Raw genomic sequence first — 20,771 nt, 5'->3', positions numbered from 1 at the left:
TCTCTAGTCATTATTATGTTCCCCAAACGAAGTTGGGGAACATATTGTTTTTACTCTGTTTCTTATTATTATTATTATTATTATTATTATTATTTTTCTTCTTCCTGGGAAAATTTTGTCCACGAGTGATCTTGTAAACTACACATCCGACTTAGGGGAAACCTTTTTAGGGTTAGTAGGCATGTTATGTAGAGTTGCCAAACAAAGGTCATTTTGCGCGCACGTGCTTGCAAGAGCGCGCACGTGCAATAGGTGAAATTACCAATATAATGGATATTGCCGTAACTTTTCTATTTTTTGATGAAATTTTTTGAAACTCATAATGTAAGGATACATTAGTAGTATAAACAAGATAGCATGGTCAAAGTAGCAAGATCTCACGCGCATGCACGTGCGCTTCGCTCTGATTGGCTGAAACTAAAGTCTCAATAACTTTCTTGTTTCTTGTCATAATCCTTTGAAATTTTGAACATAGTCCTACATTATGAAGATCTACCGCATGATATATAAGAATTTTCATGAAAGCATGCGCATGTGCGCGTGCTGCAAGCTGATTGGCTGAAACTTTAAATGGCAATATCTCCTTTGTTTTTTGACGAAATTCTTTGAAATTTTAAATATAGTCATGCATTAGGATATCCTACAAAATGATATAGAAAAAAAATCATGAAATCACGCGAATGCACGTGTGCTGCAATCTGATTGGCTGAAACTTTAAATGGCTATTTCTCCTTTGTTTTTTGACGAAATTCTTTGAAATTTTAAATATAGTCATGCATTAGGATATCCTACGAAATGATATAGAAAAAAAATCATGAAATCACGCGCATGCACGTGTGCTGCAATCTGATTGGCTGAAACTTTAAATTGCTATTTCTCCTTTGTTTTTTGACGAAATTTTTTGAAATTTAAAATATAGTCATGCATTAGGATATCCTACAAAATGATATAAAAAATCATTAAATTACGTGCATGCACGTGTGCTGCAATCTGATTAGCTGAAACTATAAATGGCTATAACTCCCTTGTTTTTCAACCAAACAGGATGGAATTTAGAACATAGATAGATGTAAGGGACTCCTACAAGAAGGTATGATCATCATGCACGTGCACGCACGTGCATGCATTTGAAACGAGTATATTTAAAAATACTCTTGAATGAGTGATTTTTATTACTTTTGGACTGAATGCTTTAATATATAGTATATTAAAATATATAAATAGTGTAGACAAGATGATATGGTCATAACGCACATGCATTCACATGCGCTTGGTTGCAATGCTAAAAATTGAATATAATTGGTATCCTTCTGGGAAAGCGTTGTAAAAGTCAAAAAAGGAAAGAGTTTGTCTTATTTAATGAAGCTTACAGGGTACATGGCACCGAAAGGGAGTTGGGGAGCGTTTGGGGAACATCTGTAACGGTTCCCGTTACAATTAGCACTAGTTACATTTGGACTGTTGACCAATTGATCACCGCGTCCTTAATTAGTCATCTTTTAAATAATCTTTACTTTTGATGTGTCACTAAAAATTAAAATAGGGTTTCTTGTTTTGGAGGGTATATTAGTAAATTAGATTGCCCGCCCCCCTCACCCCTTCCACGCAAAAATGAACCGAAATGTATTTGTAAAAATCATTATTACTAGTCTTCAACAAACAAGGTTGACGTATTTTATAGTCTTCGGACGTTGCTCTTCTTTTGTACATGTAGTTGGTGAAAATGTATGGTGTGAAATTTTCAACAATATCCAAATCTGAAATGGTGTGCTGGGCAAGGGATATAATCTTTGATGATTTAATTTTTCACACGACTATGCATTTTTTAAATTCTTAATTGTATACAAAGAATATCGACAAAATTTATAACAAAATCAACAAAATAGATATGAAAAGGACAAATAAAAATAAAACCGATATTTCGATTTCTATATAACTAGTTTTCGATTTTGATTTTTTTTTTTTGATGAATAGAAAGTTATTTTTGTGCACGTAAATACTAAAACATGTTTCTTAATTTTTTTCTCCTTCGTTTTTATTACCAAGGCGTGTCTTTCGGGGGCTGCTGAAGGAAATAAAAACAAAAACGACCGGCCTTTAATATGAAGCTACAAAAAGATATATTTCAGTTCACAAGTTCACAGTTTAACTTGTAATATAAGATCCTTGATTTTCTTTAATTATGTTTACGCGGAAAAGGGCGATGGTTATGAAATTTAATGTATGCATTAATTTCTGTAAAGAAAGCGTTAAAAAACAGAAAACAAGGGGCCTTGGATTTAGCAGACGTGGGAACACTTGCCTTAGAGGTGTTTTTCTCCCCTCGATTTGTAAAATAATCAATGGATCTAGATAAATAAAGGTCATAAATGATTATGAGAATTTCATATGTTCTATATTTTTTTTTCTGGACTCTTTTGACCCCATAATGATGTGTAATTGTCTTTTGTTCTCCGTTTTCTTTTTACTTGAATAAATGATTTTTTTAATTTAATCTTTCAATGCTGCTGTTATTTCATTATACTTCATCAACACAAACTTCAGTCGCCTTGATTTTGTACTGATAAAAAAAAACAAAAGTCAAGAACACACATTAATTTGTTTGTTTTATCCCTGCATAATGACGAAATTTATTTTTATCTAACTCACTATTTAAATATTTATCATTTAAGCAAAAGCAATCATTTCCTTTTTGTGATTTTTCAATTGCATTGTTTGTTAGAGAAAAAATGGGTAACCATATTTGTATAAAGCGTAACTATATGTCAAATTTTAACATGCAGTAAAGTATCTCTTGATCTAAGTATTGTGCATTAGTAATACACTTATACTTTGAAAGCCCCATGATTTTACACAACGTATGCATAAATATAAAACTGCTTAACTTTCCGAGCACAACTGCTGCTAATATCCATTTTTTTTTTTGGAAAATGGCTGTCTTAAAAACAATTTATTCAGCATTGTTTTGTTATGTTTTTTTGGCAAGAAATTTCTTACATGCATACCTTCTGGATTTATGTCCGAAACCGCACATTTGGGACATGTTTTCTAACTCATTCATTTACTTATCTCATATGAAGTCAATAACATAAATATTAATTATCGTTCCTTCTTTCTATGTATTATACAATTTGTTTACCTAGATTCGTATTTCTTCCTCTTATTTATTATTCTATCATAACTAGGACGTTTAGCAGCAGACAATCTATTGAGTTGAGACTAGGATATTCAAATGATAAAAAAAACATAATTTTAAACCGGAAGAATTTATTTAACACCACATTTAGTCAAGTGTAACATTGCTAAGACATGACGTTAGCTAACATTATAATATATTTCATGGTATTAAGAAATGATGACACTCTTGCTTATGGTGAGTTTCTGGTTTTTATGAATATGCATTTTATCATTGTTTTTTGTTACTTATGAGAAAAATTCAAAGAATTTTCCATTTTCCAAAACCTGTAACATTATATAATGTCTCAAGTAAAGAAAAAAAATACATGTTTGTATCATATGTCTTTAAATATATATAATGGCGTGTCTGCAGAGCTGCCCAGTTATTTTAACGATTTTAGTTTAATCTCAACATTATTTTTTATGATTAAAAAGAAAATATAAGACCAATTGAAGTGAATTTTAAGTTATATTAAAGTGCAAGATTGTTTCCCTGCATTATACTAAACAATGATGCAGCATATATTAAGTTCTTAACAATATCTAGAGCAGTTGTAAATACGACTTAATTTAAAAGATGTATTAAATATAACAATTAATATACCATAACAAATGAAACAAGGACACTGGAAAGGGGAACATCTTCTTTCAAAGAGCATATCCAGATTTCAAAACAGCAAAAGGCATCAATCCTTCAGCAAATTACTCTACTTTCGTTTCGTTAAGAGCCTACTCTCTCACCCACACACGAATGTTTGATTTTAAAACTCCGAAGATAGTAAATGATTGAACTTAGCGATGCAAAATGTAGATTGCATTCTCTTTAGAAAACATAGCTTTAAACAAACCCACACGACAATCACAGCCGTATTGGAGTAAAACTCATCCACCTGATACATTCGACTCCAGCAATGCTGTTGATGGTCTGAAGACAAACCTCTCTGCCTATGGAGGACAGTGTGTTGTGTCAGCTGATGGATACAGAACTGCCACCTGGTGGGTTAACTTGACGTCCATAAACAGTATTCACGACATAAGGATATATTACAGGACGGAAAATGCACCATGGAGTCAGTAAACACATTTCTTTTACATTTTAAAACATTTTTGAGCTTCGGTCTTAGGGGAGTGATCATGGGCATAAGTCCAGACAAAATGTTGTATCAATTTTTTTTCAATGCAATTTTTGTGTTTATTAAATATATACTGAAGATTGAAAAAACTATACATTTTCTTAAGCGTAAGTAAAGGGTCACACGTCAAATACATTTTTGAATTCTGAAGAGCTCAGGTTTAGCACATACACTTTTTGTGAGTGCAACGAATTTATAGTGTTCTTGTATTTGCTTTTTACCACGGGATTTTTTTTTTTTACAAAAAGATAGAAATTGGATTCAGTTCTCGACATGCGCACATCCCTGTCCGAACGGTAAACTTTTATGTACATGAGTTTGTGAAGCGTTCGACTCATTCGCTATGTTTTCATCTCAGGTACATTTTACAATGTACCCTTAAGGAGAACTCATATTCATTTTTTAAAAATAAATATATTCAGACCATTTACCTTCTCAACTTGTACATGGGGTGATCAAAATCTATCTCTGTGTCTACAAAATCACAATTCAGATAAGAATAATATCTGGTACACATAAATCCAAACAAGACTTGAGATAAAAAATGGTGGACTCAGTTTTACACCTTCAACGAACGGATGTAAATTTAAGGCATATCTTTGAAATTCCTTTGCAATATCGTATAATAATTTGAAAACAGTAAATTAAGACAAAAGACTTCCTAGAAATTAAATCAATGATTGAATTGATAATTTTAGTGAAGAAAGGGAGGTGCTTAAAATTGATATGTTCTATTGTCCAGTGAAAGCATACTTCAAAAGAAAAATGCCTTTAATTAATCAATTTATTACGAAAAATCTTCAATTTACGGTTTGAAAAATAGTTGCATAGCTTAACAATAATATGAATATAAAATTCGTAAGATATCGTCTATTGATTTAAAACATTTGGGATATGATAAAAGAAATTATCCATACTATATCCACCTTGAATGAATGACTCCCTATGCTCGGGAGGTCGCCATGCTCATTCTTGGAAAGAGAAGTCTTACCTAATCATTCTCTTGCCGAGAAATGGCAATTTGAGACGAATTCACTTGTTATAAAAATAAATATGGAAACATATTAATGGAAAGATATGTAATCTAGAATATAAATTCAAATATCTAAGCTTTTGTGACATAACGGTACAAAACAAGTCACCTGACCACCTAAAACTCGTAATTCGCGCATGAGCAGAACAGTAGCAGATGTGCATTAAAATCAAAAAGGAATAATTTAAAATATGATTAACATTGAAACAGAATTTTCATTCTTTAATGGAAGGTATTCAATGAGTTTGCAAATTTTTGATCACCCATCGTATAAGTAATCTATAAGTTATTATTCTTCTTATACCATACATTGATCACTTCAAATAGGTCTACGTAGACATGATTGATCTTGTCCTTATATTATAAATCATTTATTATTAATTTTTCGAAAATATTTAAATCTCAGTCAGGTATTATAATAATGTGCATGACATATACTCGTATTAACTTTGTTCAAGGTTTACGGCGTTGGAAAAACCAAATTCCTCTGAAGTTATTTATTCTGCCCCAACCTATTTTATCGTCCTTTTATCAGCTTCGAATGGTTACACAGCTAGATTTTTAGGATTTGCTGTTTATGTATCTAATTCTACAAACCGACTTGATGGGTATTTATGTTTTCATAATACAAACTACACCAGGGTGACGATACCAGCCGTCGTCAACATAACCTGTACTTTACATACATTTACTTTCTTTTGGGTTTAAATCGTTGAAAAGATTCCTACGAGCTCCAACCCCCTCTTTCTTTCTAAAATATATTAGTACTTTTTTAATTTTGATACAGATGCATCAAATGGCTACACAGCTAGATTTTTAGGTTTTTATGTCTATGTATCAAATACAACGAGAAGACTCGACGGTCATCTATGTTTTCATGATACAAACTACTCGAGGGCAACCATACCGTCAATTGCCAACATAACCTGTGCTGTACACGGTCAATATGTCATCTACTACAACATCAGACCACAGGATGCTGCACGTGCTGCTGAATTCAGCCGAAATGCACACAACGAATTATGTGAAATTGAAGTCTACGGTATGCACTTTTCCCTTTTTTTATTTTTATAAAGTTGCCTGCTAGGTGAAGTGGTTCGAGCTTCTGCCTTAAAGTCACGGAGTTAGAAGATGATCAATGTCTCATCGGTTGAATCTAATTGTTGGACTTGGAAAACGGTACTTCGGATGAGATCATATAAACCAAGGTCCCGTGTCCCAAAAAGGTGTTGGCATAAAATAACCCCCTCTTGTTCAATTGTCATAAGTGACAAATAAAGGTATAAGTTTACAGCCCTTAACTAGCGGGTGATAACGCCTCCAAATAAACGATAAAAATTATAAGAAAAGAACAAAAAATGTTATACAACAAGAGATTATTATTATAAGTGCATGATGTGCACTGTATTTCAAAACTAAGTATTTAGTAGATATAATTAAACATCACTTATTCCTCATCCCATTTGCATCAGTCTTTGAAGTACACTGTTGTTTCGCCTGATATTAAAGTTTCAGTATGGTATTCTCCGCCCCTCTCTCTCTCATTCTCTCTTTCCATTTTATAAAACTATTAATTCTATTTATATTTGATGAAATCAAGAACTTTTTTTTCATCAAGAAATTTACTTCAAATAGGTCTTAATGCTGTTTTCAGTATTGTCATACTTTTCATGTAGCAAATAATTTATCAGTACTGAAATGAAAAACTGACCTTTTCAAAAATCATCTTGAATTTAAGATGAAAAATTAATCTTCAATCCCAGGTTGTAGCGAAACAGGAGTCTATGGATCTGACTGTTCCCTCCCCTGTCCTGACAACTGTCTTTATTGTCAAATAGAGACAGGTGCTTGTCAGGGATGTAAACCTGGGTACCAGGGGCATAGGTGTGAATTACGTAAGTAAAAGAATAAATATCATTTGGTATGTTTATTGTACAAATGACATTATTGCTGAATATTTTGGGAATGAAATAATTTTGTAACTTCCCTCAAAAAATGTGAAATAGTATTTTTTCACAGAATAACCAAATGTCTTTTTTTTGTTTTATCATGTTACTAATCTGACGGTCTGTCTTTAAGAAAAAGATTTTTTTTTCAATATAGCTTCATTTTTATTCTCAAATGGATCATTTTTAGGTGTGAGAAAAAGGACATCAATCAGCGAAACTCGTCCATAAAATTAAGTACGACCTTACACTCTTTACCAATGTTTGTGACATTGTTTTTAATTTTCATTTTGATTCATACATCATACTATAGTAAAGAGTGTTTCGGCGGCTCGCCTCATCAGGGGTCCACCTTAACAGTGTATTTTTGTGATAAACGGGATCTAATAATCATATGATCTATGCTTTTATGCTTCCTATAAGCTACAACTGGTTCAAAAGGATATGGGGATACGAGTATTCAATCTCAAAGTCCATAAAACAATACAAAACTAGAGCAGAGCAAACAAAGACCCCCATAACATCAGAGGTGGGATCAGGTGCCATGGAGGAGTAAGTATCCCCTGCCGACCGGTCATACCCGCCGTGTGCTCCTTGTCATGATCAGGAAATAACGGAAAAATCCGTCGTCAATTCAGTATATAAATAATGGACGAACAATTGGTATGAAAAACGCCAGTCAGCATTTGACTCAATGATATATTGTATTTGCTGACAAGGTCATTGTATCGACCATAGAACTTACGAAATGATGACTTTAAACGAACTGCTGATATTCTTGTTTATTCAACTTGCTTGTCAATAATTTACCTCGTTTAAGAAATTATTCATACATAGAGCATGCTCTTGCGTATCGAATCAACTGAGATATATATACTCCTTATGCAGGTGATGAAGGTATATAGCTGCATAAGTAAGAGAAGTTGACGATAGAAAAGTTAAAGTCATCACGTTTATCATATAGCTAGGTTGTTAGATTACCATTAGTGTCTTTTTTCAAGTAAAATATCCAAGTATGAAACAGAAGTGTCGGACTCTGTGGTATCTTTTTTCTCAAGCTCACCAGGATATATGGTATCTACGTAGAAATAAAAAAAATACCATTATTAATTGACAATACGTCGTCGATATATCTAAATGTCGAGTTGAAGGCCACAGCAAGTATTTTCTTCTTTTCGCACATAAGATTTTGCATTAATTCTGCTTCATATGAATATAAAAATAAGTCTGCAAATAACGGAGTGCAATTTGTACCTATGGGAATTCCAATAGACCTGTTGGAATACCTAGTCTCCAAAAACCACATAGATGCTGTTAATCAGAAACTCAAACATCTTTTTGATGTCAACTTCAGAGTACTTATGTGTGCAATCAGAATCTATTTTAACAAAATAACTTTACAAATGACCAATGACGAGGTAAGTAAATTTACGAGTTCCATTTTCATTGAAGAAACAGATGTCAGTAATATGAAAAAGCTTGGATTTCAATTTGTCGTGGGGAATTGTTGTGTATAAAGTTGAAAAGCCGTAAGTTTTTAAGTTGTTGATTTTTGTAAAGTCTTGTGATTTCAAAGTGTTCAAAAGTTCTTTAGATTTTTTAGGATCCACATTTGATTCACACCACTTCTTGAATATATAGTTGCAGAGTACTCTTGACGTTTTCCTTCACAACTGTTAGGAGTAACGAAAGAGGCTTGGTTAAACATTTACTGGAACCTGCAATGTATCTTTGTTTGTAAGGATTCTTATGAAGTTTTGGAATCCAATATATATAAGATAGTTAAAATTCATTTTGGCTCTGTGAAATATTGAAAGTATTCAAAACTGACAGGTGATTTTGAAGAATTTCTTCCTTAGAAAGGTAAGTATGAGTATAAGTAGGATTACCACTTGTAGAATTAAACCCAAGTTCTTCTAGAATGCAATTTATATAATAAGCCTTACAAACGAATTCAATGTTGTTACCTGCTTTGTCGGCAAGAAACAGTAGGTACTGATCGTGTAATCTCTCTTACTCCTTTTTCTCTTCTGGTTTATTGAACACAGAAGGAAATATGGCTTTCATATTTCAATCTTTAATACAGGACTTTAACATAGATCTGATACATTTAATCCATTCTGACATTGATCGAAGTAAATTATTTTTTGCATCTTGTGTCTGTTTTCATTTCATTCCAATATTTTAAGATGAGTCTTTTTAATCCTTTGATTCTCGGATTATATTTTGTAATCATAAATAATGGATTGCGGAGTTTAGATACACTGTTGTTTTTTTAAGCATCTTATTTCTGTTCGTTCCAGTTACGCCCGTGATAATAGGGTCTATTTCTGCATCAGAGTAGCCTCTCTTTGATAAGTGTTTCATGAAGTCTTCTAGGATTGTACAGAGGGTAGCAGTGTCATTGGTATTTCTCTTATGTCTTATGCATTCTTCCTTAATAAAACCTTTGAACACCGCTGGATTGTGAGAGCTTTCTCTGTGTAGATACTGAAAATTATTTGTTGGTTTAATGTACGACTTCTAGTGTATCTCACTCACTGGTTGATTGTATTAGCTTCAGTTTGACTGAAAGGAGGCGTGGCTATTCGCTTCTGCGCGCTTCTTCCATCTTGACATTGCTACTATTTAGCCAGTGCGAGTAAGCACAGCAGGATTAATTTTTGTGCCACTTATTTGTTTGCTTTGCAAATAATTTACGGAAATTTTATCACCAATTACTTAAGTGCCTTATACCCTCTATTAATACGCTTAAACATATTATACATGTAGACGTGGTGCTTTATTAAATTATCAGGAACATCATTTCATCCTCTGAGATAATTAATTCAATCAATAACCATTACTTTCATAAGCTATTCAAGCCGTTTCTAACAGTAGCTCGACGCTTTAGGCGTCAAGATACTAAGTAAACAGAAGAAAAGTGTGTTAAGATGCATTTGCTCATAAACAACGCATTTACGGAACAAGCGTAATAAATCCCAATAAAAATGTTCTTTATTTATCCTCATGTTGTCTTAAAGATAAAAAATACATACTGCTAGCCAAAGGACTTAAATTCATCCCGTCACCACAAAGCAGTAATGTCAAAATGCTTGTCCCTAAGGATTTTGACTGAGATTCAAATTCTTTTTACAGGGGAAAATAATAAACTTCATCCCTTCACAATATCTACTTGTTATTAACCCGATCAGGCATGCGGTGCTAATGAAAATTATATTCAAAAAAAAAAAAAAACAAATTAGAACAATCATCTATGCCAATAAAAAAAATCGGGATGATTTAACTAACCAGGAAAGGGCGGCATTGGTCTCATTAAAAACCAATTGCCATATTGTAATTAAAAAAGCTGACAAAAATAACACTGTGGTCATTATGGACAGAGAAAAATTTTGTCACTGAAGCTTTAGGTCAACTTGAATCAAAGCACTACCTTGAAGTTGGAAAATCTGATTTGTCATATTTACGTAATATCATACAAGAAAAAAACATCTGATATGTTTATTGAAGGAGCTTTAGACAAAAAAAAAAACAAAACATATCGTTATCAAAGTGAAAACGATTCGTCCCTTGAATGCGGATATTTATACTTGTTCCTTAGAGTACACAAGATCAAAGATAAAATCTTGTATGCCTTTATGAACGGCACTTGCAGCCTCAGACGGCTACCACCTGGACAAACAATTATTTTACAATGCGACACACCAACACATAGAATTGGTGCTTACTGTAATTACTTTCTAATCCCGATTGTTCAAAAACAATCGACGTACATAAAGGATACTACGGAATTCATCAATAAAATCGAAGCATGATCACTTACGATGTTACAAGTATGTATACTAACATGGAGTTTGATGAATCGATGAATTATTTAGCGCTGTTGAAGAAGCCTACCGTAATAACAATCGAGATTTATCAGATCTGCCTCATCCCGAGGTCTCAGATATCCTCTTTCTTCTAAAGTGCATACTTGAAAATAATTATTTTGAGTTTAATGGAAAATATTAAAAACAAATAATCGGTTGCCCGATGGGTTCAACTGTTTCCCCGAGGGTATCTGCTATAAGAGTTTTCCAGATAACTCAATCAATCATGGCGCAATTTCAATATGCCAATAAAGTCTAATTTCACGGCAGATTTAGAGATGATGGTTTCATCTTTTTCAATGGATCAGAAAATGAGATTCTTGATTTCTGTCAAATTGGCAATGAATGCCACCCACACTTGAAATTCACTTTTGAAATCTCAACTGACTCTGTGAATCTTTTAGACACAACAGTGTACAAAGGAAGGAAATGTCAAGAATCCAACAAACTAGATATTAATTCGTACATTAAACCAACAAATAATTTTCAGTATCTACACAGAGAAAGCTCTCACAATCCAGCGGTATTCAAAGGTTTTATTAAGGAAGAATGCATAAGACATAAGAGAAATACCAATGACACTGCTACCCTCTGTACAATCCTAGAAGACTTCATGAAACACTTATCAAAGAGAGGCTACTCTGATGCAGAAATAGACCCTATTATCACGGGCGTAACTGGAACGAACAGAAATAAGATGCTTAAAAAAACAACAGTGTATCTAAACTCCGCAATCCATTATTTATGATTACAAAATATAATCCGAGAATCAAAGGATTAAAAAGACTCATCTTAAAAAATTGGAATGAAATGAAAACAGACACAAGATGCAAAGAAATATTTACATCGGAACTAGTTTTAGCTTATAGAAAGCGCAAAAGCATAGGCGATATGATTATTAGATCACGTTTACCATAAAAATACACTGCTAAGGTGGACCCCTGATGAGGCGGACCTTAAGGCATATAGCCGTTTTAAAACCGTTGAAACACTCTTTACTATATTATGATATATTTATCAAAATTAAAAAAATATCATAAAGTTTGGTTAAGAATGTCGGGTTCTTATAAATTTCATGGACGAGTTTGGCTGATTGATGTCGTTTTTCTAACACCAAGATATCAATTTTGTCAATTGTATAAGCTGGACATTTCTTAAAAATACATTTATACAACTGATACAAAAAAATCTCCATATCAAGTATATAAGGGCTTTGATTTTTTCACATATAATTGCCTTATACAATGAGTCTTCTGCACAATTATTGTGATTAATATTCCACATTTATTAAATCAGCTTGTAGTCATCAGTTTTATGGAGAACTTTGTTCACTGGCATGTGGTAACTGTAGTGAGGGAAGAACGTGTCACCATGTGAACGGAAGCTGTACAAACGGATGTGACGTCGGTGTTTATGGGGACAAATGCAAAACACGTAAGTTCATTCACTAATTAATTTATTGATCAAATGATTAAATAATTGACTGGATATATTGAATTACATCTTGTTCGAGAATTCATTTAGTGATGTCGAACATGTTTATTTTTTTAATTTACATCCCTCACTAAAAAAAAAATCAACGAACACCGTTTTTTTTTAATCATCATGACATTTACGATTTTTACTGCATAACATTTCCCTTTATAGAGTAAAATAAATACTTCAGAAAAACAATTCTACACAGATGTTACCAAATTTGAACCTAAACTGTCGCTGAAAAATTGATCTGTGTATGAGTTATATGTATTCAAGTAGTTAAATTTAATTTCCACATAAGGTATAAAATTAAAGTTCATAGTTTTGATATTGAAGTGAATGGTTTAAAAAGAACAAAGTATATAATGGTTTAAGATTATTTTTGCTGAAAATCTTAAACTCTATTCTCTCTCTCTCAAAAAAAAAATACCAAGAGTAAATTATCAGTCGCAAAAGCATTCTACATGCATTTTAATGTTGTGATATTAAACGTGCATTAAAAAAAATATTTTTCCTTCATGAGAAAATTTCTTGATATAAATTTAGTTGCCTTTAGTTGTAAATCAGTTAACTTTCTTTCTCTCATTTTGTTTTGTTTTGTTTGTTTTTTTTAATCACATTCAAGATTAATAGTTTAAATTCATCTGAAAGTCTCCATTCAATCAAATATAAAAAACAAGTAACCTCCAAATCAAATAAACAAATCCTTTATTGACGATATAACAATATAATAAACATTAAATTAGACAGCAAAAATACATTAATAATTAAAGATATTATTAACTTTTGGAAATCTTAGAATCTAATGTTTTAACGAATTATAATGTTTTAAAATATGAAAAGTTTTTATAATCTAAAAGGGAAATGATTTATCTTTTTTTGACATTTTGAAAGACAAGTTTTAAACATATAGCACTCTTAACTTTAGAGATATTTTCCGTAAGCGAGAAGTTCAGTCAAAACATTTTAGCTCATTACATTTCAAAAATATTGTTTATTGTCTAAAATAAAACGTAAAATATAAAAAAAAAACTGTCAAATCTATTTTTTTCTTCTTTATTGTTTTCAAAATAAAGCATTCATCATTTCTTCAAAAGTACTGCCATGTGAATATACAGAAAGTTAAAAATGTTAATTGAACCTGTTTTTGAGACATTTTAAGTACTCTATAATTCCTTAAGGGGATTATATTGTTCATTTACTCATTGTTTTTATCAGAATATGAGTTTCAAATTTAAGAAAGGAAAAAATGAAAAAAGGGACAATTTATCTTTATTAGGACAAATATGAATGAATACTACTGATATCGTTTATTACATTGTATTTATTTGTTTTTTAAAGAATATTAGTTTTAAGGTATTTTGTAAGTTTTTTTGTTTTTTTTTTATTGTTGATAAAACTCAGGGACAGTAATCTTACAGTTTATTTTTTCTTATTTCGTGGTTTGAATATTTACGCAGCTAGGATAAGGCTGCCCGTAAAATATCAAACTGTTCAAACTGTAGTTACTTCTCTGAACTACCTAGATATGACGTCATAATAGAATATGACGTCAAGTCACTGCATACTTGAGCTGACATGACGGGGAAAGTGTCATAATTATTACACGGCATGTAGATTTATTACGGGGATTTGTGTTAAATTTAAGAGTAAGGGTTGTTTTTTGAGCTTTTTTGCGCTATTATAATGTTTTACATTTAATATTTAAACGTCTCTATTTCTTTTGCTTGTCCAATATGCATATATTCAAGCAATAACAAAAGATTATGTTTGAAACGCTCCCCTTACACTTCCCTGGACAGAGTTAGAATTTTTGAATCGTGTTTATATTGGACTGGCACAAGTGAAAGACAAGGATAAATTGAAGATATTCTGCGTGAATCTACAAGAGAAGTATGTCTTCTAACTGAATTTTGCTGGGGGATCGTATGTAGTTTATCAGTTTTTGAATAAATCGCGATAAAGTGCGGAAAATACCCCTCTTTACGTTGGTAATTTTAATTCATCGTAAAATATTTTCTTAAGAGGTACAAATGAAACCTGCCCCCAGCACTTTTTATGTACCAGGGATAACGATTAATTGATCTATGTAACAAACTTTGCACAATATTTTCGTTTTGCACTTGTGCCGAGGCGATTTTTGTGCAACATTGAAGAATATCAAAAATGTCCATCACGTGATCAGCACAGTCATCTACCATCACAGAAATGCTTTATTAAAATACCTGTTTAAACTGTTATCTCAAGTTGATTGCAGTTTCAAACATGGATCACATATTGAAATTAAAATCAAGCTCAAAATCAAATGTATATTTTTAAGATATTTTAAGCCTTCGGACAGCCTTATCATAACTGCGTACCTCTGAATAGAAAATGGTCATTAATTTATGTTTTGAGAAAATAATTCCTAAAAAATCTTAAATTATCTACTTATTGAAAATGTGTTGAAGCATGCCCCGATGGTTTGCATGGGCAAAACTGTTCTAAGATGTGTATCAACTGTGATGAATGTGACAGATTCTCTGGACAATGTACATCTCCCTGCAATACTGGATGGAAAGGACTCTTTTGCAAAGATGGTACCTTTGTTTATCTATTTCCCCCCTCCCCCCCTTTTTTTCTAATATCCTCTATATTAAACAATTATATATTAAATACGTTTAAGATACATGTATTTAAGAAATGAAGTGATTTTTAATATAGTGTAAAAGGCCTTTTTTACTGAAGCACGATTATATCGACATTGATGTAAAAAAGAACAACTAATTTTCTAAATGGGAATAGGATTTTGTCAAACGCAAAGTGGAAAGTGCAAATATTCTCCAAGAGACTGTTTAACCAAATGCTACCTGGAAGTAGTTCATTAATTTTTCTTTTTTTTTTTACTGTTTTAAAATTCGAATGCTAACTGGAATTACAATACTTTTTCTTTTTAATGGCAAGACATGTTTGAACTACAAAAGCTGAGAGATTAGCCGACGTTTCTACATGTATTTTCAGATAGACACCGATGATTGTATTTTTTTTTACTAACAAAAATTAACAAAAAAATCTTAGTGTTCTCTATATGGATAAAATTAGGTCATGTCTAGATTACGCTGTTCCATTTAACACTATAGAGTTAATTATGTCTCAATTGAATACAGACAACTTAAACTTTCCTTGAATAAAAAATAGGTTTTATATAATAGAAGATGTGCTTGTAAGATTATATACTGATTATTTTTTATGAATGTACAGTACCAAAATCAATTTTCTATTTTATTGATTTTTCCACTAAACAACGGAGTTTATTTTGTATATCAGGGAAGTCCATGGAACAGTTCCGATTAACATGAAAACATTCATTCATCAGTTACATTATGACACATTCATGAGGTGTAATAAAGTATTTCATTTGATAATCAAATGTTTATTTCGACTTTGCAGGTTTTTATCCAACCGGTTATTTTTTTTTTATTGCGTTCGTGGTTTTTTTGGAGAATTATGACCACGACATTTTTTAATCTCAAAAAAAAAATGTTATAGTAGTCAAATTCAAATAAAAACTATTAGTCATAAACATGCAATTTTTTGAGCAAATTTATTTGGAATTGAGAAAACATTCATGAATATGGTGAGTTGTTAACTGTTTCATTAGCTTGTAGTGCAAACTTTTATGGATATAGCTGCTCTTTGAAATGCGGTAACTGTACAAAGGGAATGACCTGTAACCATGTCAATGGAAGCTGTACAAACGGATGTGACGTCGGTGTTTATGGAGTTAAATGCCAAACACGTAAGAGCTATCAAGAATTACAAAATATTTTTTTGTCAATTGTCATATTCCTTTTCTATCTTGGCTGAATAACATGGAGTGGATAAACTCATGTTGCAAGTCTTCTTTAAAAGAATACCCGTTTCGTTCATATGGAGTTCTCTACGTGCAAAAAAATATTTAAACAAAAATGCACACTAACCTGTTCAATTATACAGGTGTTATATATAATGTTATATTCTTTACATGTATACGTGCAGTTCCCAATTCATTTAGATTTTTTAAAATTAATACTGTTATAATTAAACATAGATATATCCTGAATTTATTTTGAAAATGTATTCTTAATGGCCAGATAAAATTATCTTCCTACTTATTCAATTTTTATATGTAGTGATAAGAGGCAAAAACCAATATGTTTTGAAGAAGACCCCATTTCATTTTCAAATTTATTAAAATTATTTAGAAAAAAAATATAATTTATGAATGCATTCCCCTTTCCAGCGATCATAGCTACATGAAAGGGTTAATTTCATGACCCTTTAAATAGTATGTGGTTTCTATACAATGCCTCAGCATCTCTCTTTTTTATTTCAGTGAATAAAAACTTTTCCCATTCAGATCCTCCCTATGCTAAAGAACCTTTTAATAATATAAAAAAAACATATTTGCTATCTAATTAGTTTCGTTTTCAATTCTAAAATAATTGAATGTCATCAAAGATCTAATTTGAGTGTTTGATATACGTGTATTATAATGACTCATTTAAATTAGATTTTTTTTTATCTCTACCTTAAATATGCCTCAGCATGTCCCGATGGTTGGCACGGTCATAACTGTTCTCAGATGTGTAACTGTGATGAATGTGACCGATTCTCTGGACAATGTACATCTCTCTGTAAACCTGGATGGAAGGGACTCTTTTGTTTAGATGGTACAGTAATTTTGAATCTTTTCAAGAAAATAATGAAAAACTATCTTTAAATTCAACAAGACTTAATCATAAAGAATAGATATAACTTTATGAATGCTGTATTGCTTTTTTTAAGCGGAATTATATGACAGAGATATCGTGAAGAAATAAATAACAATTCATTCCATTCTTACCAAAAATGGCTTTTATAAGAAATAGAAGATTAAATGATTGTATTTCGTGTTACGTCTCGTTCTTGAAACTTTCACTCATATAGAAAAAACACCATATACTGGTGAAGGGCTTCAAATTTTGACCTTTACTTGGCACGCAGTGAAATTGAGCTATGAGAGATCTTTATCATGCTTACACCTGTCGTGATAGAAACCTCGGCTTTTAAGATCTCATCCCAAGGATCTGCAAATTTTGTTTCAGAATCCGCAACCAAGGATCAACTTCCACTTTGCAACTCTAGAGCAGTACTATGTGTTGTCGATTTCAACCTTAACTGCAAAAACTAATTACACGTACTTTCATAGAAATAATGATTGTTTTAATGAATATCGGCTTTTTCATCTCTGACGCTGATCATTGCACACTCACACAACATTAAAAATATCAGAATTTTGAATCAAAATTTATACAAAAAAGAGAATACCGAGATAACTTTTCATATCATTAAATACTTTCTTTTTCTTGCAATGGTAGCTGCAGTGAGACCATCAGATTGAAAAGCTAATTTAACTATCGGCATCAAGCATATATATATATATATATATATATATATATATATATATATATATATATATATATATATATATATATATATATATATATATATATATATATATATATATATATATATATATATAAAGATAACTAGGAACTGAATGTAAATTAATGTCTCACACCCAATCCCAGTACTCGATCTTGAAGGATGAAGAACTATCTGATTATTTGACAAAATAAGAAAATGTGATTAAAAATTCACATATTAAAAGTTATTAAATTATTATAATTTTATATATTTATTTATTTATTTATTTTTTTTTTTTGGGGGGGGGTATCTTTTTCATTGTCGACAAGAAGGAAATCTCAGAATTCATTTTTGGGTGTAATCTGGAGGTCATAAATCAATGCTTAATTTTGACATTGTCGTTAGGTAGGATCTTAAAAAATCCAGTTGGATCGCTTCAAATTGTTCAATATATTACGACACAATATCTTTATTGAATACCGGTAAGTATATTGATATCACCAATAGATTGTGATGGTGGCAGATATGGACAGAATTGTGGACAGAGATGTGGAGCCTGTCTGGGATATAAACAATGTCATCACATCAATGGGTCTTGTCTTGAAGGCTGTGATGCTGGGTTTGAAGGGAATCTTTGTAAAACGGGTAACCAATAAATGACTCATACTCCGCATTTCTGATTGACATTATTTTTTTATTTCGTTTATCATCAACCATTACAATTCACAATACGTAAACACTTAGAAGACCAATGACTTTCAAGATAGAAATTGATATTAGGTTGTTCATCTGGAAAGTTTGGAATCAACTGTCAGCAGATTTGTAATAAAAACTGTGGTGTACAATATCAATGTAACAGAACAACAGGAGATTGCGAGGGTGGATGTCAACCAGGCTGGGAGGGATTTCGATGTGAACAAGGTACAAAATAAAGGTCTTAAAATTGGTAATGGCTCTTGCGCTATTAATTTTTCTTATGGCATCCATGTGTACAAAAAGTTGACAAGTGTATTTTTTTCAGTGTGTAAGCAAAATAAGTACGGTGAAAACTGCTCTCAATCATGTGGATTCTGTCAGAACTCAAACTGCCATCATGTTAATGGTTCTTGTCCAGGAAAATGCTTGGATGGATATCAAGGAACTACTTGCAATGAAAGTAATCATTATTAATGTAGAAAAAAGTAATTATGACGGCAGGAATTCAATACTTTTATATGAAGTAAAATAACATTTCATGGTTTTAGAAGTCAGGTTGTCAAAGTTTTGATTTTGCAAAGATATAATGAACTTTTAACCTTTAATGACAGTATGTGAGGCAGGATTGTATGGGGGAAATTGCAAGAAAGAATGTAGCCTCTTCTGCAAGTCATCGCGTGACTGCAACCACGTGACTGGACATTGTAATGAAGGGTGTGTTAGTGGATGGCAGGGTCCTGTGTGTTTGCAAGGTTTATAGTCTACTTTATATTATCACAACATTGAAATAAACAGATATTTAGCAATATCAAAAAATCATAAATAAATGAATCAAATTTGATTTTCTTTAATATGCAGTTGCAGCGAAAACGGATGATACTGTTAGCGTTTCAAAATTTAATGGCGTTCTTGCCGCTCTATGTGTCTGCCTTATACTACTCGGAATTTCAATTGCTTATATATTTATTTATAGGTAAGATTTCTTTGATAAATATTTAAGGGCAAACATATCTTTCTCATCACCGCTATACAGAGTAAAATTAAAATCAATGGCTGTATGAAATTTCGAAAATTAGATTGGATATTTTAACGTCCCTAGTTTCGTGTAGAAAAAGTGTTATGTCTTCTTTAATATATATTTTGAACATCTCTGTAGATGGAACATGAAAGGGAAGCTGAAGAAAATGACGTATAAGGAACATAAAGAGCTTAATGAATCAACATTTAACATGGACATTATCTCTAGTAAAATTGACGAAGATGACAAGAACGGGTATCAGGAGCTGGGCGAAGTGGCGCTACCATCAGATTATGATCGACTTTGAAATTTTGCATTTCATACTCATACAATATTTTCCAAACTTATATAAAAAAGTCTTTGAACACATAATTACATGTACTGTACATATCTGTAGCTATTATGCAAAAACATATTTTGGTATAGATTTAGGCTTATATCTTGAATGTTTAAATAGTAAAGACAGACTCATGATACTTTATTAGTTATATCATTTAGTACGAAGAAATTCATGATTAAACTTCTTATAAAAATACATTGAACATTCTATTACATATCGCCTTTCAGCTCTGCGAGGGTATAATATAGCATTATCTCCGAGTGCAGCGAGGCGTATCTCAATTTAAAGAAGCTAAAAAAATAATGACCTTTGTGACGTATACACACCTTTGGTCGGTAGTATATAAAGCACAGCTCCAGGTGCCGAAATCTTTCTTTTTCTCTGACGGGCGTGCGTGTTTACCTGTACAGCAGGTAAACGTTATTGAATAGAGGTGTAACTTAGAACGTTGTTCAAGTTTTTTGGGCAATGTCCTGTCTTTCACGGGAAGTGACCTTGATAACTACGCAGATATTGATAAATTGTTTGCTGACAATCCTCGCACGCGGAGTGTAACAGATGACACTACAAATAAGAGAACTAGAGGGATGAAGCGTAAAGCGCAGATCTCTACTTGTTCTGCAAGTGCAAGTGCACTGCCGTCAGGGGCGACGAAA

The 20,771-nt window shown here is 31.9% G+C and overlaps 1 protein-coding gene across 1 annotated transcript; it reads left to right on the top strand.

The window, feature by feature from the left end:
* The first annotated feature begins 3,309 nt into the window (after window positions 1-3,309).
* On the top strand, window positions 3,310-20,224 carry LOC134254972 (multiple epidermal growth factor-like domains protein 10). Its single transcript, XM_062737507.1, has 14 exons — window positions 3,310-3,373; window positions 4,005-4,247; window positions 6,131-6,385; window positions 7,107-7,238; window positions 12,455-12,592; window positions 15,085-15,213; window positions 16,275-16,412; window positions 17,200-17,325; window positions 18,569-18,706; window positions 18,842-18,982; window positions 19,083-19,217; window positions 19,369-19,509; window positions 19,616-19,730; window positions 19,914-20,224. Exons 1-14 carry the CDS (start codon window positions 3,310-3,312, stop codon window positions 20,080-20,082), a joined length of 2,064 nt encoding a protein of 687 aa, XP_062593491.1. The 3' UTR covers window positions 20,083-20,224.
* The last annotated feature ends 547 nt before the right edge of the window (window positions 20,225-20,771 follow it).

The sequence above is a fragment of the Saccostrea cucullata genome, unplaced genomic scaffold (genome assembly GCF_032062105.1).
Source record: "Saccostrea cucullata isolate Sc308-1 unplaced genomic scaffold, CSIRO_AGI_Scuc_v1 ctg1358, whole genome shotgun sequence".
In the NCBI taxonomy this organism is placed as follows: domain Eukaryota; kingdom Metazoa; phylum Mollusca; class Bivalvia; order Ostreida; family Ostreidae; genus Saccostrea; species Saccostrea cuccullata.
The sequence above is the reverse complement of the archived record's forward strand: the minus strand, read 5'-3'. Positions and strand labels throughout refer to the sequence as shown.